Source organism: Triturus cristatus, chromosome 7 (assembly GCF_964204655.1).
Source record: "Triturus cristatus chromosome 7, aTriCri1.1, whole genome shotgun sequence".
In the NCBI taxonomy this organism is placed as follows: Eukaryota; Metazoa; Chordata; class Amphibia; order Caudata; family Salamandridae; genus Triturus; species Triturus cristatus.
The window spans coordinates 307628573-307653595 of record NC_140590.1 but is presented as its reverse complement, the minus strand read 5'-3'; the positions used below and the strand labels follow the sequence as shown (position 1 = coordinate 307653595).

The following is a 25023-nucleotide window of genomic DNA, read 5'->3' as shown; positions in this document are numbered from 1 at the left end:
TTCACCGTATAAAGCAGATTCCCTTTAACGTCAGTTTTGTCCGAATATTCGGCCAAAATCATCTCAAACTCATAAATTAACATAGTGGGCTTGAGCTTGTAAAATCAGCTCTTCCAACCAAAGGATTGCATTAAAAGGGAGGGAGGACAGTAAATTAAGAGCAGCCGTGCTGTTTCTGAGCTCCAAATATAAAATACCTCTCTCTGGAAATTTACTACAGGGAAGTTTTTATCTATAAAAGCTACACCTCTCCCTTGTTGATCTAATCAATCATGCTGAAAGATTTTGTGTCTGACTGGCATGAGACCATCTAGAATTGGACCAGAGTTCTCTGAGAGCCAAGTTCAGTGAGAACCATTTATGGAAGGATTTCGTTGGTAAGTAATCGAGGAATTCAAATCTGTTCTCTGCAGTGGATTTTACTCTGCAGAGGCAGGCTTGCATAGTTAATTTTAGAAGGCCTTTATGGGAATTTCAATTACGCAAATTGCAGCCCTGACAAGTGCCAAGCATCAGTGGTAAGACTAGCGCATTTTATTGCTGGTGTCCACCAATTGGGGCTTAAGGATAATTGATTTTGTCAAATTTTGTTTTGATATTGATTCCAAAAAGAATCCCTTGAAGGCATCTTTACCTGATCGTGTCCACATCATCGCACTAAAATGCATTAGTCACGCAAATTATAGCTTTCCCTGACCTCCTGAGGCACGATCTGAGCTCAGACAGCACAGAATTAGCAATCATACTGACTTGGCTGATATGCTTGGAGAGCAAACCGGTCAATTTAAATAAATGACCAGACTTATAGCTCAGAGGAACTCTGCTCAAGCGTGGCTGCCTCTCGGGTGAATTTCTGAACTTTAATGTGAGTCTGAGCATACCACGTGTCAGGGCACCTTCTAACATGCCAAGAAGTCTTGTGATGAATCTTCCACCATCTAGCTCGTGAGTACAGCTGCCATCTTTAAATAGGTCTCTCTCAGTCGCACGTTAAAGTGGCTACCATCATATATATAATAAGTAATCTCCTCTACTTCTGGTGCTCCACTGAGCAGTAATGGACCGGTCAGTGTTGGAATGGTGAGGCCCAGTTCGGAGTTATAGAAGGAGACACGGATCAGTTGACATGAGCCCTATTGTGTACAAGTGCCACTCTTGTGAGGCAGTAGAGACTGAGTTCTCTTTGGATTTTGATGCAATAAAGCAGCATCCCAAAAGAACTGCCAGCTAGACTGTATACCTATACCATTAACACAAAACAAGGTCTTCCAGTTAACTCGCTGAAAAGAACACACCGAGCCACTCAGTGAAAATCTTCTCTGGCCTCGCACATGACAAAACATTCAGCAACCAATCCAAGGTCACTACGTGTCTCACCAATACAAGAATGTTCCTTCAAATGTGATTGGCTGTAAACACTTGGGTGCAAATTCACAAATTTGCTACAACGTCAATGTAATTATGGGACAGAAGACATCCATTACAAGATACCATTAACAAAGTATGGGCTCCCAGGCTTAAATAACTAACTACTTAGCTATGTTCTGGACAAGTCATTACCAAGTGTGATCTACAGAGCTGGAATTTACTGGATTGGAAAGAACCAGTCTTGTGGGCATAAAATCACTGGGCACAGAGTCTGTGAGCAAAGTGAGCCTGGAGTCAAGGGCTGGGCAAGAATCTGTCTGGAAAGCAGAGGCTGCCAGTAGAGTTGGAAACAGAGACTAGCCAGGGAATTAGAGATGGTGAGGAGACCCTGTCCTGGTGAGCAGAGACTAAGGGCTTGATTTAGATCTTGGCGGACGAGCTACTTAGTCACAACGGTGACAGATATCCCATCCGCCGAAATATAAATCCCATAGGATTTATTGGGATTTATATTTCGGTGGACAGGATACCCGTCACATTTCAGACAGAGTAACCAATCTCCCAGGATCTAAATCAGGCCCTAAGTTGATTGTATCAGCCTGGTTAGCTGAGACTGTGCCGACAAGACTGGCATCTGGGGATCTAACCATGGACGCAGAGTCTGGAAGGGGAGATCGTCCTGGTAAAAGGAAAGCACCCATGTAGGCCAAGAAGCACCCCAGCTCTGCATTTGGTAAAACTAATTGCCTCCTGCACCTTCCTATCCCCACCCTTTCTAACTCTGAGCACAGAACAGTCACAACCTGGTTATAAATCAATACATTTTATATACTACATTTTGATGGCTCACACTCTGGAGGCCAGCGATCTTAAGCTCCGCTAAAAAAAAAATAAGATTTCATCAACTTTAGGTCGCTCACAAAACACCTGCCCCAGGTTTTTATGTTTTTTCTGAATGTTTGGAGTAGGTGGAATGTGCTTAACTGGAGTCAGGAAAGATACTTGCCTATAATATTGGTCTGATCACCCCTCTCCTAAAATATCATGTTTGATACTTTGTTCATAGGTTTAAGAATGTACGCATGCTCAAATAATTATTACGACTGTGAAGTTCTTTATTTTGTGATTGTGCACCAAAGGAGCTCAAAAATCGAAGGCCCCGGAGCACTATTTTGAACAGTGCTGACAACATAGTTTTTTTAATACTTTTTCAGAGACGATTTGTAAAGGTTATAGATATAAGCAAGATGTACTCACTCGAGAAATAGCTAAACATTGTACCTTTTCAGTAGTATTTTATAAAACAGGCTGATCCCTTCATAATTGTTCCCAATGTTTAGGTCTCAGCTCCACTAGCTCTAGCTATCTGTTTGCCAGATCTATTCTTTCCAATAGAGTAGGTTTTGTATCAGCACCTTCCTCATGATTGTATGCCTTCTTGTCTACCTCACTTCCATTCCTGATTCAATAGATTTCCTCCCTGTTCATAGGCTTTTCACATCCAGTAGCATTTCAGGCTCACAGTGCTCTGATTGATTGACTTGGATGCTTCCACTGCTGACCTTGCTTGCATTGAGGGAACTACTCTTTTCTTTTACTGTAAGTACTCAATGGGAATGCATGTGCTTTTGTGCTCTCTCCCCCACGTGCATCTTTAGACTTCATTTTCCCATGACTCACTCTCTGTATTGCTTCCCCATTCCCTCCCACCACCCATTTAATGTGTTGCTTCCTCCACCTCTACCCCCACCCCGTTTCTCTTTTTATATATTTTTCCATGAACCCATACTCCTCTGTTGCTCTGCACCCCTCACTGCTTAGGACACCCTTCCCTATTTTTTTTTCAACTTCTGATTTCTTCTCATTATAAGACACCCGCCCATGAGAACCATGCTCATCTGAAGGAGTTTGTCTCATTTTAACAAACCCATTTAAAGGTTTGCTACTGAGGATGTGTGAGCCTCCATAGTGGCCATATGTGAACAGTATTGCCATCTCTCTAATTAACTGATTTAGTCATCATAAGACCTTGTGAGTCTCTGACTTAGTTCAAGGCTAAAGAACATAAACCTGATTAGTTAGTTAATCATGAATTAGCTCAAAGAAAATAGCTTAAATCATAATCTGACAAAGGACTAATAAAGGTTTACCCTTTGAATGAAACCCAGAGTCAGAACAAAGTGTAAAGCAAATAGGCAGACTGTCATAGAGTCTGCTATGTAAAAAAACCGAGAATTCTTAAACTATCAATCAAACAGACAGACTAGCACATAGTCTGTTCAGTTAAAAAGGTTAAAGCAAGTCTGGTTCATCTCCAAAATACAGCAGTTTTATAAGGTGTTAAGGTATAGAAAGGTACCGAAAGCACACACATTTCATTATTTCTTATGGCATGACAGGGCTGGATTAGCAATGTTACAAGACATGGACCAATCAATATTCTAGTAAATAAGATACTTTCAGAGATATCTACTTCCTACCACATGCCCTTGGTTACTCTATGTATAAATAATTAGGGAAATAAATTATCAATGTTATATAACATTACATTTAATAGTCTGTTCATTTTATACACAGCATACACAAAGCCAGGGTAGGAAATTGAGACGTTACAGAATAAAGGAACATTCTGAACACTGCTTCCCTGGCAGAACACAAAATATTACATTGCAGACCCCACCACTGAGACCTTGTTTTCAAATGTTTTTGCTGAAATGGAAAAAAAAACAAGAACACAAAGGGCCTTATTTATGAAACTCTGTGCCACATTTCCGCCGCCGTTGCGTCACTTTTTGTGATGCTTCAGCGGTGTAAATAATGCTCCCTGTTGCTCCATATTTACGAAGTGACGCATCTCGGCAGATGCGTCACTTCGTAAACCCCTGCGCTTCATTACTCCTGCATCAGGTATAATGTATGCAGGGTGGGTGTTCCCCGCATCAAAGCTTCCTAGAAGTGACGCATCTAAATCTACAAGATTTCAGTGTGCCACTTCTAGGACGCCATTGCGTCAATACCTTACACCTGCCTCATGACAGGAGTAAGGGTGACGCAGGTCCTTTCACATGGCTATTGCCCCATGTGAAAGGACACATTGCTGGAGTTGCGTCTGTTTTCAGACACACCGAAACAATGCGTCACTTTTGCGCCTACGGCTATGTCAGTAATAATGATGTATCTCTAACTCCCTGCGACATGATGCACCATACTGTAAATACGGCGCACCCATGGTGTCGCAAGGAGGGCGAATTGAGACTTGTCACATCGCTGCTTTATCGCAGCAATGCAACATTTTTCATAAATGTAGGCCCACAGTGAGAGAAAGGCACTGCTCACGTAAATGTGCACTTGTATTCTGACAATCTGAACAGTTATCAATGGAAGCTATCTAAAGCCTAGTCTAAAGTTTAAAGACTAAATGAGATAAATTTGTAAAAACTCTTCCATAGTTTTAACAAAGTCAATTGAAAGCTGGACACCATGGATGCATGCATATGCACAGCAGCTGTGGCAGAGCTTTTTTCAGTCTGTATGTCCTCTTTATTATATTAATTCAAAATTAACAGTTTAAGGAATGCTTTACTCCTATTCATGTAACTATTTATTGCTTCATTTTACTATGTATTTCTATTTTAAGCTCTCTTAATAAACCTACTTTTGCAGCACATGCCAGAAGGGTGCAGACAGACACGATCACTGGAGCATCCTCTTGTAGTCTTAGGGGCAGATTTACAATTCCTGGCGCATCCCTGCAAATCAGCAGGGATGCGCCAGGAAACTTGCGACATGCATTACAATCCTTGCGCCACCACGGTTGCACCGCATTTTTAATGCGGCGTCCCATGGCGCAAGAAAATGCAGATGCGTGTCGCATCTGCCGGCGTAAGGTTGGCGCAGTGCTGGAGTCGTGTTGCGGGCACAACGCAACTCCAGCACTGTTCCAACCCAGCCAATCTGCAACATGGTGCGTCAAGCCTTACGCCTGCTTGAAGCAGGCCTAAGGTTCTGACACAGCGGCGTCGGAAAAGTGACTGAGTGAAATCTTGTAGATTTCACTCAGGCAGTTTTCTGAGGTGTTCCTGCGACGTAACGCCCAACCTGCGCCGGAACGCCCACATGAAACCTGACGCAGGTGTCATGTGGTGCAGGGCTTTACAACGTGACGCATCTCCCCAGATGCGTCACGTTGTAATTCCGTCGCAGCATGGGGCTAACTTTACACCGCCGCTGCGTCACAGAAGTGATGCAACGGCGGCGCAAAAGAGGTGCAAGGGGCTTGTAAATCTGCCCCTTAGTCTTTTTTTTGTAGCTTTAGTGGAGCTTATGTAGTAGATACTGACCCACGGAGGAAGAAATTACAAATCAAGTAATATAAAGGGGGATATTTTATTGTGAGTTCTTCTTCGGGATATTTTTGGGTTTCCATATTGTCAAATATGTTTAATTCACAAACATTAAACATCAACAGGAAGCACTTATAAATATAAAAATAGCAGTACCCACATTCGGAGCTGTTCTTCTGTAAATTCCCAAACTATCTGAGATCACTGATTGTTGTAAAAGCCTCAAATTGACGTGGGCGATTTCAATGACTTATGTTCTTGCTGTCAGAGCAAGGTTGTGCGTTGCCTATTGTGCCTTTTGCTGCTCAGAGTTCAGAGCCAATGGCTCCAACTTGTAATCACATCAGAATATTGTAGGGTGCCAAATCACCTACAAATGCCTCCTCCCATGTTTGTCGCTTAGCAGAAGTATACAAAAAGCATTGACTAAGCCAATAGGTTTCAGAATTGAGACTTATTAGCTCTGCCAATCCTTTTTTCATATATTATAAGAAAACTGAGGCATGGATAAGGAAAGAGAATTACATAGAATCCACACAATGTGATAGAGGCTAGAGCACTGAAGTAGCAATCGGAGGTCAGGTCTTCAGGCTCAACAATGAAGCCAAAACATTTCTTAGAGAAGTGGTACAGTCAAGTTTCCATTGCAGATGGAGGGGCGGCTCCTCCATTGAGTGGAGGAGCGTCGCCCCACAGAGCTGAAAAATAAAATGGTAATACAGTTTATCAATTACCATTTTATTTTTCAGCAACCGACCCTGTAGTAAACAGACGTAGTCAGGATCCTCATCGAAGTTTGTAGGAGCTTTATTAATCTGTAGCAGAGCAGTCACCCAACCGACATGGCCAGGCACAGATGTCAACTCCCACCCGCCGCACAATAGAACATTCTGTATGTCATGGTGGAATGCTAAACGTCATGGCAGCACGAGCACAGCTGCGGCTGCCTTGAGCACATTACAACAGACGCGTCCTGGAATGAGTGGCAGGACAGGGCAGGGCCAGTGCTGCGGCGTGGCAGCAGGGAGCTGAGTGCTTTAAAAGGCGCATATCTGTTTAGCCATCTTGCGATGGCCAGTCAGACATGCGCATTTTCAACTTTTCTAACCCAGCTGTCCAAGACAGCTGGGTTAAAGAAAGCGCAGGCCTCCAGTCAGAGGCGCAACTAGAGAGAGGAGCAACTAGAGCCAAATTTTGGGGGGAGGGGGGCTAAGAAAAAATTTCGGGGGGGCTGAATCTTTAAGCAAGAGGCAGAGTGGAGCTGCAGGGGCTCTTAGAAGGGGTGAAACAACAGCAAGGCCTCATTAACATGCAAATGGTCTTTTAACCCCTTCGATGCGTGTGACGGAGCGGTTCCGTCATGCGCGTCGGTCGCGCTGTGCGCATGACGGAACCGCTCCGTCACGGCCCCACGAACCTTCAGCACGGCGCGGTAATCCACGCCGCGCTGAAGGGGTTAAAGACCTGTGAAGTGCTCGGGTGCGGCGGTGTTTGTGCCCAGGAAGCTGTCTCTTCCCGGGCTGCCACACACGACGGGGGGTGCTGAAGCCCTTTGAGTCCAATGGGTGTTGCGCGCCTGCCTCCAGCGCTCTTGAGAGCACTGAGTGAGGCCGCTCATGCTGGTGAGAGCAGCGCCAGGATTAGTTAGGGTAGTTGGCTGAGTCCTGCGAAAGAAAGATGACCGGTGGAGGAGGACGTCACGTTGCGCCTGAGAGTAGGTGTTTTGTTTGTATTTTTTTTTGCATCCCAACTGCCCCCCCCCCACCCACCGCCCTCGGTACATGGCAGCTGCCACTGTGCAGATATAGTATTATATATAATACTAACTATGCTTTACTGTTCACAAACACACATCAAGTATGACAGTGGATCCCATCTGATTCAACCAAATTTTTTTGCTTTATTTTGCAGCGCCTGTATTCACCCATAATAATAATATGCATGTAGTGACAACATAACCTTTCTCTTGTTCTCATATTGGTCCAAACGCTGGGCAAATAACCCATTCTGGGAGTGACCAAAGAGCAGCACTAAAACATCCTTTGGTAATCTGTCCTCAGCTATCACCAAACCAACAATAAAAATATAGACTGCGAGGAACAAGGGGGACCTTTCTTGTGCCAGACGCTCTGTGCCTTCACTGCAGGACTGCATAGGCGTTGTTTCTTCTGCTAGTGTTTCCACCCCTGGCACAGCCGCGGCAACTGCAAGATGAATTCAGGATTGAGCATCTTTGGGCAACCACTGAATGTGACCTCTTCTATGCTCTGCCACTATATCGTTTTGAAACCATGTATTATATGACTAACCTTCTATTATATATTGTTATAAATTTGCTTCTGCATAAATACTTAAATCTAGTTCAGAACAATGTAGTTCATTGCAAGGAGGAAACACCTTCCAACCCACATGTATAGTCCTTTATCATCACAGCCATCACACTCCTATGCTGGGTCAAGAATTCTGGCATCTAAAAGAAGACGACCACTAACAAATATATTAAAGAAAAGAAGAGCAGAGAGGATGCTGAGTTCATTCTCCCATGAAGCTTCAGAGGCTCTCTTGGACGCAGAGTGTCTGTTGAGTGTCCTGGTCCATCACCATGGTCAGTGGTGAACCAACCAGCGACTGGCGTCTTTCCTTCTTCCTGCTGTACCAGTCCTCTGCGATGACCAGTACAATGAGAGCAGTGACCAGCCCAGCCAGTACGAAGCGAATGTTGTTCCCACGACTGAAATCTGTTAGATGATGGAGAGAAGAACATTGAGATATAGAAAGAACGTGTGGCCATTAGCAAGTAATATAAAAAACACAAAGTGGGACAATAGAGTGGAAGAGCATGTACAGTGATCATAGTCAACGTGTAAAAGAAATTGGAGACTGAAGCTGAAGTAAGGGCCCAGCACAGAGCAGGCCGTCGAGAATATTTTATGAACAGGCCCTGGAAGAGAAAAGTATTTTACTTAGAGAGCAGCAGGTAACGGACCATTGAGAAATGTAGCAATTAGAGGTGTGGAAGGCTGTCCTTCTAGGGCTCCATTTTGGCATTCAAAACATTCAAAGAAAGAAAACTGGCTCAGGAATATCATAGGTCAATGAGAAGGGGCCCGTTGCACTCTATGGGATGAGAACATCCAGCACAGAAAAAATGACTTGGCTGGTCACAGTACAGAAGCTGCACAAACACAGCACATCAACATCCCTGCAACACAGCCACCGGTCAAAGACTCACCAGTGTTTCTCAGGTACCATCTGTGCAGTCCTACGTGGACCTAAATAGGACAAACTTTCAATACGAGGTCCACCCCTGAATAAGTGTCACCGGGACCCTTCTACGCTGAACTACAAAAGACAAGGCCCACTGCTGGGCTTGCAGCAGGGGAAGAGGGTCCAGTGGGATACTGACTCGAAATATTCCTAGCAGCAGCAAACAATATGCAGATGTCCCATGAGGAAACACTTTCCTTCTAGCACTTGCCTCCCATTTTAACATTTCACTCAAACCATTTGATGCTCTTTACTTTATTTTTGGAATAAAACCAACGCATAACAGCCAAATGTGGAAGATCAATTTACTCTCAACCTGCAATTGAAGCAAAATGTTCTATAACATTTTTGCACCCCATTTTTAGCCCTTTTCGCTCGGTTCTCAGTGAGGCCCTGAGTAACTCTGGTGCAAGGTTACCACAATGCACATATCTTCATGCAGAAGGAGAACAAGGTAAATCTCACAATTACATTTTAACTTCCTTGCTTCTTAAGCAGCACATGGTGGTAGTCCTTACACTTTAATAGCAGGTCAGGGCTGAAATCCACATGTATCTTAGATCACCAAAGGAGATATCTCAGGGAAGTGCAAAAAACGAACTGGACTGAAGAAACTGTGTGATGTAGGACCCCTCCCCAAAGAGTGAGTAAGTAGATTGGGCCACTGGTGTGATTGTCACTATCAGTTGAGTGGATGTAATGCCCATGTTGATCAGATAGCAGTGCCGCACACAACCTCGCAGTGGCATGTATTCCCTACAAATAGGAGTGGGTAAGATGAGTCTGCAGGAGTAGGGGCCTGCTAGCAGTGTCCCAGATGTGAGGGAGTGACTGGCCATGTGAATGGACGAAGGGTTAACATCTATCTGGGTCAGAAGATTCTACGAGAGTCAGTAGTCGAGAAAGTTGAAAATCTGGAGGCGCGTGTGTGAGGACTTGTGCAGTGAGATGGGTGCCCAGCAGCTTGGGCCCTGGTCCTAAACCTGCCCGGTAAAGTTTTAGCCAAGTAGGTCAGGGCCTTAAGTGTATATTAACAGAAGGCGCACACTGCGCCAATGGTGGTGAGCCTTTAGGAAGCTAGAACACCTTCATCTTGGCTGAGGATGAAATGACGCCAGTTACAGCAGACAACACATTGCCAAAGAGTGCAGGAGGATGTTGGGAGAAGTGTGCTGAGCTTGCAGACCACTACAGGTGTTGCATATACGGGAGAATGGGCTGGGCATCAGATTGGTTCTTCTTCCCACATTAACATATGCCGAAATCTACCAGTAACAAGCCTAGATGCCCTCGGGTTAGACGTCACAGGTACGTTTCATGTTTTCACATTGGCACCTACCATTTATCTGTGAACTTAAGCCCCAAAGGTGGACAGCAAAGATCATACATATTTCCATATATAAAATGTAATAGATTGTTTGCACACATTTAGTGTTATTTTACGTATATCAGTATACTGGACTAAAATAAATCCCATAAGATTCTTTATACAATGTAATCACAAGGACACCTTTTCTGTGGTTAATTAGCATTTATTCTGCAGAATGACTCCAAATAGCATGCTGTGTTCTGTCTGAGGTAGAGAGGTGCTTGCTCTTCATCCCCCAGAGAGTTGCTATTCCATGCCAGTTCATTTACCCCACGCTTGATTGTGTGAGCTGAAGGTGGTCCACCCTTGGCAAACAATGCAATGGTGTATTCCACCTCTCATGATGCAAGGCCTTTTAGATGTTTATGTTTATTAATAGGGACTCTATAGGAAAGGCAGTTAGCCAATCCAATCCAAAACAGCTTTATTGGACATTTGTCATAAAAGCAATAAAACAGGTACAGAAACAGCATATATACATGTCAAAAAGTCGTTAAAAATCCCTAAAAACAACTTAATTAACATATAAATTTAAAAAAGCAATCATTAAAATATGTACATAGGTTAAAAAAAAACATTACAAGCACGCTCACAGAAAATGCTACTTAATATCCAGGGGCCAGTAACACATTAATCATCAATATTGCATTTTCTTATGATCCAAGCCCATCCTAGAAATTTTGCCACAGCTGCAACAATAGCCGATGATGTGCTAGTACATAGGATCCTCATGGCCTCACCACTTAGCCTAGTGCCCAATTGCTTACAAATTGGTCTCAACCACACCCTCCTAGGAGATAGGTATGCGGGACATACAAAAAACATATGGCATAATGTTTCTTCTTGGGACTTGCACAGTGGGCATGGATTAACTTGGCTCTTGGGGACATTAGACCATCGAGCAGTAGAAGAATTCAAGGGCAAAGATCCTACCCGAAACTGGAAGTACAACTTTCTGTCTAATACTTTGGTAACAAGATCCCAAAATAACTCAAACCTTGGGACAGATTTTATATTCAGAAAGTCATCAGTTAAAGAAGAAGTTTTACAATGGATCAATAACTTTTTATTAATCATCTCCCAGTATTTTTCTTTTAAATGCAATTTTGTCGGAAAAGAAACAACCGAGGGCTTTACCCATAAGTCACTCATACCCAACTCCTCAAGGGTTTTTCTAAGGTCCTTGAACCACCCAATATCACGAGATCCAACCATGGACAGAACATCCATGAAACCAGCTGCATACTGAGATAATGCCGGAGTAGTCCACAATCTACACCAGTATAAAATTGGTCGTAATCTAGCCATGTCAGCAATAGAACTCTTACCCAGATCATACCTAAGAGGAACCAAAGGCGTACTTTGAGGAAGTGATGTAATGCCTCGGAAAAACCTGTTCTCAGAGATGGTTAAAGAGGACAAGCCTTCGAAGCCCTACAATTCAGCCCCATATAATGATGCACTAACTGCTTTGGCACTATAAACCTGGAGTACAGGCTTGATTGGTTTCGTTAATGATTTCTTAAATTCGCCACTTATTACTCCAGTAAGCTGTCTATGTTTTAAAGCTGCCAATTCTTTCTGTTTGGTCCACTTAAGATTATTTTGGATATTGACCCCTAAATAGGTAAAAGCCTGTACTTGTTCTAAGGATTGGTTAAACAATAAAAACGAATTTTTAAAATGCCGGTGGGGATTAAAAGCCATAAACTTGGTTTTCTTGACATTTACTTCAAGACCCCGTTCCTGGCAAAAATTCTCAAAAATACCTAACGCTCGCTGTAGACCGCTGCCGACTTTTGATACAATGCTACCCTCACTGCCTCCTCCATGGCTCTCAACAAACTTACGTTTTACCATTGCAACAGATAGTAAGGCAGTAAGTAGAAATGGGATAACCACAGAGACAACACTCCTAAGGCTTACAGCACCAAATGGTCTCACAGAGCAACCAACAGTCAAGATCAAAGGGAGTGGCCCAGCCCAGCCTCCTTCGGCCCGCCCTTTGTCCGGACTTCGTCCGGCGCGCCCGCTCGCATCCCGCGTAGCTGGGCTTGCTACATAATATATAGCATTGTGGGCGGCGTTCCAATCAACAGGCAGGTGAGTGAGCCCCTCTGACCTCTGGGGGACTGAGTCCAGCGTTGTTCTGCACCCTCCTCACGACGCGTTTCCCGCGAAGCGGGAAGCGCTAGGTTCTTTTAAGACAGTGTGGGCGGCGTTCCAAACAACAGGCAGGTGAGTGAGCCCCTCTGACCTCTGGGGGACTGAGTCCAGCGTTGTTCTGCACCCTCCTCATGACGCGTTTCCCACGAAGCGGGAAGCGCTAGGTTCTTTTAAGACAGTGTGGGCGGCGTTCCAAACAACAGGCAGGTGAGTGAGCCCCTCTGACCTCTGGGGGACTGAGTCCAGCGTTGTTCTGCACCCTCCTCACGACGCGAAAGGCAGTTAGCAATAATGATATGCTAACGCTCTACAAAGGCTTTACCCGCCCCAGCCCAGGTTCCTCACCCAACAGAGACTTCGGAGGAGAGTTACAATGACTTAGCCACCTACTTCCTCTCCAGAGTCACAGACATATACAGCTCCTTCAGGGCGGGCGGGGAAATAACCACAAGGTGGAAAAAGCTATCACCAACCTCCTGCCAGTGGAGGCAAAAGAAGTAGAATCATTGATGGGCAAAGTGAAGTCTGGTTCGCCACTAGACCCTGCCCGATCGCACATCCTCAAATCAGTCACACCCGCCATCCTTCCTCCCCTAATTAAGATCATGAACCCGTCTCTGGAGACAGGCATGGTCCCAGCGGCACGGAAGCACGCTATAATTAAACCCTTGCAGAAAAAAGCCAATGCAGACCCAATGCAACTAGGGAATTAACGCCCTATTTCCATGTTGCCGTTTGTCGGCAAGCTATTGGAAAAGCACGTCAACAGATCATTGTCGGAGTTCTTGGAAACAAACCACTGCCTCCACTCCACCCAGATGGGATTCCGTGCGCAACACAGCACGGAATCTGCTCTGCTGACGGTGGTGGAGGAACTCAGATTATCGTTAGATCAGGGAAGCTCAGCTGCCTTACTCCTCTTGGTCCTGAGTCCTGCCTTCAACACTGTGGACCACCACACTCTGCGAAGCAGACTCTCGGCCATCAGGGTACAAGGCACCATGCTACAGTGGCTGGCTTCTTTCCTGGAGTGAAGAAATTTCTAAGTCTTGGAAAACACTACCCTTTCTAAAACTATGTCATTAACGTGTGAGGTGCCACAGGGTTCCTCACTGAGCCCCATGCTGTTTAATGTTTACATGGAGCCACTTTTCGGATCGCCCAAGAGTTCGATATATCCATGACATCCTACACGGACGATACACAGCTGGTGATCTCCTTAGACCCCAGAACCAATGGGAGGTTATCGGCCTGCATGGAGAAAGTCATGGAGTGGATGACCAACAGCTGCTTAAAACTAAACGGGGACAAAACAGAGTTAATGATCCTCGGGAATAAGACAATTCCCAGGCCATTCATAAGCTTGCCTGATTGCTTTGGCAGCCCACCCATGCATTAAGAATCAATTAAGAACTTAGGCTTTTGGTTAGAAAAGGATCTTTCAATGACGACACAAGCCAAGAAAGTCGCTACCACCTGTTTCGGACTACTCAGAAGTCTTTGGAAAATCCTAGATCGGATTCCAATACAGCTTAGGAAGACGGTAGTCCATTCCTTTGTCACCTGGCGTCTGGATTATGGAAACTCGCTATTTCTAGGGGCACCAAAATATGTGACCAACAGACTTCAAGTGGTCCAGAATGCGTCAGCAAGGCTGCTGTGCAATATCCCAACCCGGGAGTCGGCAAAAAAGCACCTTAAAGGGCTAAATTGGCTCCTGGTGGAGGCCAGAGTCAAATTCAAGGCACTGGTCATAACACACAGAACGTTCCATAACAGGGGCCCTAGGAAAATCAGAAATCTGGTGTCCCCCATATATCCCAAATAGGAATCTGAGATCAAGCACAGAAGCACTCCTAAAACCAACAGGTGCCAGGAAAGCGAGGTGGGGAGGCAGATCCTTCTCCCACCTGGCTCCCAAACTCTGGAACTCTCTACCAGGGGAATAACTAACTTCTGTCCAGCCTCAACCTGCACCATGCGTCTTAGCGCTGGGAAGCCCCAGGGCAGCTATGTGCTCTACAAGTCACAAAATAAAAATAAAATACATAAGGTTTATTTTCTCATATTCTCCATTGCCATTATAACTGTCATATTATCTCTCATTATTTTCTATGTGTTCTGCACTAGCTTGGATTCTAATAAAACCCCATAATATTAATCCAGATGTCGTGTGTAGGTGCCATCCTATAGAGAACAGTAGGAGAAGCCTAAAGCAATATACGAGTTGTCCCTTGCATGTTTATCAGTTCCTAAAGTGGACCAATTTCCGGTAAATTGGGAGACGTTCAGGGAATACCTGTCCATTTTCCTCCCTCCAAATGCGCATTTCTATACATACACTGCCTGAGCCTGCTTTGAGGGCAAAGGGGAATCTACCGGGTGTAATCAAGTTTGAATTGGCAACAGCACAGGTAAAATATGAAGGGGCATATTTAAGGAGCTTTCATGCTTCGCACCTTGCTGCGCTGTACTGCATGAAAGGGAAAGGCATGAATGTGCCATATTTAATATAATATGACAGATTCCTGTCCTTTCCTTGCATTGGCACCTTTTGGCTGCTTAGCGCCAATGCAGGCACCCCATAGTGCAAGGGTGCCTGCGTTGCAAGCAGCATTGTTTTTGTGCAGGAAGGGGCACCTTTTTGCAAAAAAGCAATCTCCTGAGGCATTTTCCTCTTTCAATGGGTGCTGCAGAATGCAGCACACATAGAAAGAGGAAGTAACAAGGAGAAATGTCATCTGGGGAGGCATAGCATTTTGTCAAGTCAAAAAGCTTTTATTTCGGTATAATACCATAAAAAGACATAAATACTTATATACAATAAAAATGGTTAAAATGTGCAATTACATAAAATAAAATCCGTCATAGACACCTTATTTTACAAACAAAATTACATTAAGACACAATTGAAAGCATTATCAGTAAGGGCGAAGTAAAACAATGTCCAATCCCTAAATAATCTCATATCTGGACGTGGTTTCGCTACAGCACTAAGATCATCATTTTTGTGAACAGATTATTACCTTATATTTTGTAGTTTTTTACACCTAGAAAACCACATGGAAAGGAGGAATCTAGCCGTCGCAAACACTATCATAGGGGTAGTGTCATATTTGAGAATTCTAAACACCTCCTGATAGTCCCTAAGGCCCCTGGACTTACAGAGTTGAATGATCCATTTTGTTCTTGCCTTGGTGTAGAGAGGGCAAAAAAGGACAACATGCAGCTCTGACTCACAGGTATCAATACATTCTGGACAGGAGCTCGTAAGACAAGGCACACTAGACCACCTATGGGTAAAAACCCTCAATGGTAACAAGCCGTGTCTGAACTGAATGTATAATTTCTTGGCCAATGGGGGCTGGATAACATCCAAGAAAGCTTCAAAGTGGGGACTAGTCTTGATGTCCAAAAAGGTGTTGGTGAGCCTACCCAAGGAAGAATGTAATAAAATTCCCTTTCGATACTGCTGTAAAGCCACAATCAGTGATTTCTTAGTTAACAAATGGCAAGACTCTTCAGGTACCAACCACAAGTCCCCCTTACCTAGGACATAACAAAGATTCTTAACATGCATCAGCCATGGTATTTTCCCCAGATTCCCTCTTGACAAGATATCACCAAGATCCTGCCTATAGCTCGCAAGCTCGGGTGTTAACCAGAGTCGTCTCCAATACAGGAGTGGGCGGTTCAGGGCGATCTCTTCAATGGGAACTAAGCCTAAATCCCATCTCAAGGGGATTAAGGGAGTACTCATAGGTAATTTCAGAAGTCGCCTAATAAAGGAATTCTCGGTTGAAGTTAGAGGGGCGATACTACAGTGGCCCCAAAGCTCTGCGCCATAAAGCGCACCCCCTCTAGCTTGGGATTTATACATTTTCATAGGGGGGCCCAAGGGTTTAGAAGAAGTATTATTAAAAACCTTCAGAATACCCCCCACGGATTGTGTTAACTTCAAGTTGGCCTTCGCCATATGAGACCCCCATTTCATTTTATCATTAAGAGTTACCCCCAAATAATCAAATGTAGATACACGATCCAACTTTATACCATCCATCTGGGGATGAGGACAATTGGCAGAGCTAGAGCTGAAGACCATAAATTTGGTTTTAGATAAGTTCAGTTCCAGATCCCTTATTTTACAAAAGGAACAAAATGCCTCTAGGGAACGCTGGATGCCCATAAATGATTTTGACAAAAGGAGCGTATCATCCGCGAACATTAGGGCAGGTATCTTACGCCCCGCTAACATTGGGGAATCCAGATTAGTAGCACACAATAAGTGCTCAATCAGCCCATTAATAAAAAGGGAGAATAGTGTTGGAGCCAGAACACATCCCTGCCTCACACCCTTTTCGACCGGAAATGGAGCCGAAATTTCCCCACATCTCCCATATCTCACCCTTGCATAGGTACCTTCATGCATACGTTTGAATAGATGGCAGAGATAAGGGGGAGCTCCCATCTCCAATAATAAAGCCCATAGTTTCTCCCTTTGGACCATATCAAACGCGGACCGAAGGTCCACTAAGATCAAATACAGATTGCCGGCACCCATAGAAACCGTCTTCCAATAGACCAACTGTAGCCTGAACAGTTGATCAATGGTGGAGACTTTTGCTCGAAAGCCCGCTTGAAGAGAGGTTAAGATTTGATGTTCCTCCATCCAAGTCTGTAATCTTGTTAAAAGCATACGGGCATACAGTTTCTGTAGAACATCGATCAGGCTTATGGGGCGATAATTGGCCGGGTCCAAAGGGGAGGATTTTTTATGGATGGGTATAATTTCAGCTCCTAACCAGGAGTGGGGAATCTCAAGGCCCTGCAGAATAGCATTAAAATAGACCCGAATGTAAGGAGCCCAGATTTTTATTTCACTTCGAAATAGGTCACCTGGAATCCTATCGAGATCCACAAGTTCCGGATGAGCCACGACAATATCATTTGGCTGGGTTACTAGGTCTACTCTACTATCGGTATTACTAAGCGAATAGAGGGGCATGAAATACTCAAGCCAAACCTCCTCGCTAAGATTAGGAATGATAGCAGATGGACTTTCTGCCGAACCAGCTCGAACAAGATTCCAAAATGCCCAAGAGTCACGAACTTCTAATGCTAGCTTCATGCTTAACCACCTTGAATTCTCCCACTCGGATTTTGCCTCTTTTAACAGGTTTTTATAGTAGACCCTCGCAGCTCTAATGCTTGACTGAGTACCATCTTTTACTTCCCTGATCAAAACAGTCTTGGCCAACCTACAACTTTTATTATACCAGTGATCATTCTTTGGAGTCCTTGGCCTCTGTGTGGTAGAACTATAAAAGTAACCAGCCGAACAACCAAGAAGTTTATTATGAATACCCTGCAGGTCCGGGAGATAATGCTGAAAAATATCTCCATTGGGACTCAAAAGGTGGGAAACCTCCGCCAAAGAGCAGGCGACGCTGCGGTATAGTTCCGCCAGCTTCGCCTCCTCAGTCGCGATCCTTGCCCACCTGATGCGTCTACCACCTGCAGCTAAAACCAAATTCTCGCTTCTTGGTGTTCCTGGACCCCCAGGAACTATACGACCGCCGATATTGGTTACCAGTTCTAATGACAATAAGTTGTGGTCACTGTCAACCCTAGGTATAACAGAAAAAGCTCCTAGATAGCCCCAGAATTCAACATTCACCAAGATATAATCAATTGTTGAACAGTTCCCGGGTCTATTAAAAGTATAGGAACCCGGGACATCAGGAAGAAGTCTGCCATTACAGGCCCTCAAGCAATGAAGAATAGCTATCTTATTAATCTCAAGGGCCAAAGGCAATAAACGTTTTTCTGGGTACATAATACAGTCTGGGATTTTATAATTTTCATCCTCATCTATAGTAGCTGAGGGTATCCCAAGGAGGGGTTCAAAATGGCAATTAAAATCGGCACCTATAATTTTGTGGGACAAAGGGGGAAGGATAGGATGGGGACGCAAGTAGACATTAAGTACTACCAGCGAGTATCCAGCGGGGAAAGTAAGTAGCAAACATAAAATATCAGGGCACTCTGTGTCTATGGTCTTAACTGAACAACCTAGGTGAGTGGCAACCCAGACAACTAGCCCCCCGAAGGTCTACCCCTGGCACCTTGAACCGCAGGGACGAAAAAGGATGCATAGCCCACCCTCACTGGGATGAACCGTAGCCACGTTTCTTGGAATAAACAAATATCATATTTGTCCATTAACTCTCCCCACTCTGGATTGGGAAGGTTAGACCCCAAACCAGCCACGTTCCAGGACCCAACTAGGGGTCTGCGTGTAACTACTTGGGAGGGACAATCCACTAAAGAGTCACAGTCAGCAGAACAGGGGGAAGCTATTCGGCCTGAAAGACCAGACTCTAAAGACCCTTGAGTAAAGCTGTTATTATGGGGGGATAAGGGGATAGAAATTACTCCCATCCCAGTTCCACATGCTGGGTTAGGGAGGGCCGCCTCCCTACTACAGCCACCCTTTACCTGGCCCCCTTTCACATGCATATGCATTCCTTCGGTGTGCCTCAGAGGTGATGGTCAATCCACAACGCCAAGTACATCAAATGAATTGGCAACCGGAATATTATAATGAGATTGGTGGGTGACTTGATGAAAATAGGGTAGTTCCATGGGGCTTGGAACACAAGGGTGCTTATAAAAATACCCCAAGTGACAGGTGTCAATAGAGCCTATTTTAGTCGTCCCTCCAAAATCCAGTATGTGGCCCACTACTCTCGGGTCCCTAAAGTTAATTAAGACACAGTCCCCACCAATATCTTTAGGTCTGGTCCCCAACCAGCAAACTCTACGTACAAAAAGGATCTCCCCCCGTCCTACTCCGTTCAGTGGTCTATAATTAGATGACCAGTGGATGACTTTATTTTTTAGTTCTTGATATGTTTCCCCCCTATCACTTGATAATGGAGGTACTCCCGTGAGCACCGCCACATAGGGTGCAGCCTCGGGAGGCAGCTGCGGATAGGGAGGAGATTTAACCAAACCCGTTGTGCCTGTATTCACAGCCAGGTAGTGAAGCAACCTACCCAACCCCAGGCTCCGTGTAGCACAAGCCTTAATGCTGGGAGGTTGATCACAAGAGGCTTGACCAATAGGAGCTCGAGACGCGTTGGAAGGAATAGAAGGACCAGCAACTATTGGAGGTAGCGCTGGCATCACCGAGGGCAGCTGGACTGAATCAGGTAAAATAGATTGGGGGGAGATAGAGGGAACCTGTGGGGTAGTTTTGCTAGTCGTAGTTGGTAATCCCAAACCCTCCAAGCTACCAAGATCTCGTAAAGCAGAAGTTGACTGTTTTTTCCCAGCACCTTTAGTATTGATCAAGGTAACTAATCTGTCGATCTTTGTCGACAGGGTTTTTAAAAGAGCGTTTAAGGTCTGGTCTATGTGGGACTGTAAATCTATTAATAAGTCGGTAACCCACACCGGTGGACTTGAGATAGGTGGATGGCGAACAGTATCCGAATGATCAGGACTAGATAAGGAAGGCGCAGACTTATTTACCATTATTTTAACTTTCTTTCTTTTCTTTGCCTTCACCCGCCTTTTATGTGCCACTGTGGATACCAGAGAAGATGAAAGCGGACCAACTTCCACTTGCACATTCTCAGCTGATGAAGTCTGGGCACATGGTAGGTGTGTAAAAGAGGGCAACATAAAAGACAAGGCTTCCGCATCAACCTGATTGAAAGACTCAACCGAACCATCGTCAAAAGGGGGTGCAGGAGGAATAGCGGGAGTGATTGACAGCCGCCTTTCAGTATTTTCAATTGCTGTGGCTACCACCCCAATGGTTTTCTGGAGCATTTTGTCAATGGCTGTAAGGCTCGGGGGCGGCGGGTTCGAATTAGCAAGTTGCCTAGTCATTGGTCGAGCAGTAGAGGGCTTACAATGTTTCCCCATGATTAGAGCACCAGTCACTTAAGGACACACTCAACCTTGTAGGTATTAGTTAATAAACTAAAAGGCGCAAGTAAGTGAAATAGCGACACTAAATTAACAGCTTTTGACTGATTACTTACAGGAAGGTAAAACAATAAAATGACTAGACATAAAAAGACCTACTAACCCGCTAACACCAATAAGGGGGGATGGCCCAGCCCGGCCTCCTTCGGCCTTTGACGGGCAAGGACGGGCCTGCCCTTGGCCCGGGTTTTGCCCGGGCGCTGCCCGTGCGCATCCCGCGCTGCTGGGGCACCTGGCGGCCTAAATAGTGTTCCGGCGCTACCAGGCGCCGTCACCAGCAAGCGCCGAAAGCAGGGAATGCTGGGGGATGTGGTTCTCGTTGGCCGTTCCCCTCACGGCGGCGAAGTTCGTGGGCAGAGTAAGGATCAAATACTACCCGCTGCGATGGCCGTTCCCCTCATGGCAGGTAAGTGTAACAGGTTATGCCAACAGTCTCATAAACGCGGCCCGCGCTGCGGGGGCAGCTGGCGGCCTAAATAGTGTTCCGGCGCTACCAGGCGCCGTCACCAGCAAGCGCCGAAAGCAGGGAATGCTGGGGGATGTGGTTCTCGTTGGGCGTTCCCCTCACGGCGGCAAAGTTCGTGGGCAGAGTAAGGATCAAATACTACCCGCTGCGATGGCCGTTCCCCTCACGGCAGGTAAGTGTAACAGGTTATGCCAACAGTCTCATAAACGCGTCCAAAATGCATTTTGTCACATTCCCAGGTTTACCACTGATTGTAAATATGGGAATGCACCAAAACACAGATGCTCCACCCATGGAACACCTCCCTGGGGCAGAGAAACAAAATGCAGCAATTTGCACTGCGTTGTGTTGCGTTACTCTGAATTTATCAAGGCACGCAGGGCCACCAAAAATTAATCAAACTTAGGAGTGTCATTGCTCATGGGGCCCATTGCATGATACAATGGCAGTGCAACCCCTACATAAATATGCCCCTAAGTTTATTTGTGTCAATTCCCTTATAAAGAGATACTATTCTGTCTACATAACCTACATACTTGCCATTGATCTCAAGCTACATCTCACTGTGAAGGACCACAAGGCCAAAACTGAGTGGTCTGAGGTTGCTTGTGTCCCACATATAGGGACCTGGCCTGGAAATTGAATTTGGACTGTTGCTAATGAAGCAGCATGAGAACTTTTGTTTCAGAAGTGAGATACCTTAAGTGTTATAGGTATGCACATACATAGGACCTGTGTTCACTGTGCTATTGGACTCAAGCATCACCTCACTCAAAAGCTCCAACAAGGCCAAAACACTTTGCCATTGGTTGTGTGCACATCTAGATGGGACCTTTTCTGCCTGTCGTGTGCCCAGAGCAACATAATGTGCAAATACAGTGGACTGGAATATACCCCTAATTACTACCGGTGACTGAAATGAATTCCTGAACTCCCTCAATTACTTTTTTTTTTTAGCTCACCAAAATGTAAAACTCAAAGACTGATGGAGGGAGGAACGTTGGATCACCTGTCCACATTGAAATTGTAGTGCTTTACATCTGGCTACATCAGATTCACCGACATTTGGAGCAATATACTTCCAGACAAGGGAGACATGGTCCATAATAATGGAGTCATTCTTGGATCAGATGCCAGTTCATTACCTCTCTGCAAGTATCTTTTAACAGCGCCCAATTTTACAACGCTCAAATATCTCTTTGGAAGTACAGAGACCACCAGGAAGGAGCCATATTTATGATGGGCACACAGTGATTGGGCAAAAGACTTTCTGGTTACATAGCTAGGATTGATTAGATACTGCCACAAGCTCTTGGTGAAGGCAATATTGTGCATTAGCATATAGATGCGACTCTCTTGGTGCAGGTGTTGAACAGTTCCACACAATTAAAAATTATGTTCTACTGCTCATGCTCAAGGAATTTAAGCGTGATCCTCCTAGGTTCAATTGGCCTCTACAGAGAGCTTTTAATCTCCCCTCCGGAGGCTGACATTGGCAACTTCTCAAAGAACTGAACCCAACATTTCCAAGCAGTGGGGATGAAGGACTTGCAAGGTTTAGGGATAAGTAGCAACTATGAAGATTAGCTAGTCATTGCTGAGCCAAGTTTGAGACAGGAAAAGCAGGACAGACTGATAGAACAGAACATGGAACATCCAGACTTTCTTACTAAGCTACAACACCAGATAGGAAACCGACAATTACAGATTAAGTTGATTCCTCCTCTGCCACACTTTTTGATAAGATAAGCATCTGATACTCAGGTGTCAAAATTCTGCCAATACTATTCAAAGAAATACAAATCGCAAACACTTTCAGCCAAATGCCAATGGTGAGAAGTTCTCTGGGTCGCTGAATAAGGAGAGCTTCACATAAGAAACTTGAAACGTTGAGTTGCCGCCTGCAGAAAACCAACAGTGCCAAGCAGAGGGGACATGCTCTCTAAAGCATCACAGTGCAGGACAACACCTACACGGAGGCCTTGTATTCCATAGGATGGACATCTCAGTAAAAGTCAAGGAAAGCCACCAGAGAGCAACAATAGAGTAGTGTATCTGAGTATCACCATTCACACAACTCTCACATTCTCTAGAGGTCACACACAGATCAACAACAGGATACATTAGGCAGAACCTCTAACATCCAACCAGCAGCGCTCATATAGGACAGTACATAGATATGCTTTCTTAACAGCACCTCTAGTGGTGCCAAGGTACCTCCATAATGATTATGAGCATGTTAGCTTTGACACAACCTTGGGCGTAAAGAGTAAACAATTTTATTAGCCCTGACAAACCATTAATGTGGCTCAGCAGTGATGTTTCACTCACCAATTGCAACTGTGCTGCCATGCTAGCTTCAGAAGCAAAGCTAGGTTCAGTGAGAGAAGTCTGTAGGGTGACTTCATACAGGAATATATTGCAACTAAATTAGGTGCAAACCTTACCTGTGGCATCTCTTCAAGTGTAATTATTCCCAGCTTTGGGCAGGCTTCTGATGCGTTGCCTACTCATCCCTCCATACAATATTGATTGATTCCCCTCACTCAAGTCAGCACAGATGCTTGATTATGCTGCACCACATGCAGCACTCCTGAGCACCTAAAATGTGTCTCCAGAAAGACTGGCCTTTTATTGAAGCACAGTTCCCCATGCTGGGAACCTGGAGAACACTAATTGGCTGCCCATCATCTGCCATAAAGGCCCAGCAGTAGTGGCATTCTGCTGTAGCATATTGGACAGATAAGAATTTTACTTCTATCAGTATTTTCCTTGACAGACCAGATGAAATTCTGCAACTGCATATATTTACCCTAGAGGAACAGCCGTCCACCTAAGTGAGATTTTTTTCACAGTCACATAGACCCAGTCCATGTGAATCTGAATCTATGGTTCCTAGTGGCCATTCCCGGAGAGTCACAGTTTCAAATACATACTTTGCTCTAGCTCCCAAATATTTTGTGTCCTGCTGGAATGATGCCACTTATGTTTTACCTCATCTCCTTTTCCAAGCAGCTGGCAATTTGCCAGGGCCCATACCTTGAACCATCCTTCACCAGCTCATCTTCCTTCTCTTTCTCTGTTGGAGACTTAGCAGGACCTCTTGCAGCATTCTATAGATTCTGCCACCACTACAGTTTGTGTGTTCCAGGTAGGCTTTGCCCATTGGTTTGTCTCAAGCTTAGTTCTGAATCAGAAGTTCTGATGGTTTGTTCCACAGATGTATTTTATGCCAGGTGGTGCCGACCTTTTATCGGTGTTTCAAGCTTTTTAGCACAACCAGTCTATCTCTCAGTAGGTCAATTGTCTTTAGTATTGGTGCAGAATCATGTACACACTCCCCTGACACTATCTTTTTACAGTACTCAGGGTGGTTAGTGCTTATTTGTCCTAACCTAGCCCTAACAAGCTTGTGTGATGTAAAGTCCTGTCTGCGCCTGAGAGTCCTAAAACCTGCTAACTCCCACTATGGTTCCTCAGAAGAGAAAGAAAGAATAAGCAAAAAAACAAAGTTATTTCTTAAAAGACTCTACAATTACAAAGTAATCTTGAATAAGAGACTCTCATTTTAATTTCTTGGTAAAGGAATGCTTTGAGAATGAAAGGTGCCTTATAATAAATGTTAACATTTCCCTAGCTTTTCAGCTGTCGCATTACCTATCAGAGACTCACCTGCACCAATGGTCACAGATTTACTGAATGGGGAGTTAGCCAGGTCACCAGATACAGGGACACGATACAAGCACTTGTACTCTCCCGCAATCTGATGAACAGAAAATGGCACTTGCATCATATGGCCCTCTGCCTTCTCCTCACTGATGAGAACTGCTTCATTATATAAACAAAACCAGCTTCCTTCATACTTCTCAGGTGCTGTGCAGAAGATGATATATTGCCCTTCAATACCAGGATCAGATTCCCAATTGATCCAGGGCTTTGGCAGGTCTGCAAGACACAATTATAAACATTTCATATACAACTATACTTTGATCACACATTTTGTTGAACTTTTTGGCCCAACTAATTAATCCACCTATATATATCTA

General features: G+C 44.7%; 1 protein-coding gene across 1 annotated transcript in view; it reads right to left on the bottom strand.

Annotated features, from left to right (window-relative positions):
- LOC146809528 (immunoglobulin superfamily member 1-like) overlaps positions 1–25023 on the bottom strand; it is a 788293-nt gene that overhangs the window by 567447 nt on the left and 195823 nt on the right. Inside the window, exons 5-6 of the mRNA XM_085614874.1 lie at positions 24650–24922; positions 8263–8449 (exon numbers count right to left, since the gene is read on the bottom strand). Coding sequence (XP_085471000.1) covers positions 8263–8449; positions 24650–24922 — 460 coding nt within the window. The remainder of the gene's footprint in view (positions 1–8262; positions 8450–24649; positions 24923–25023) is intronic.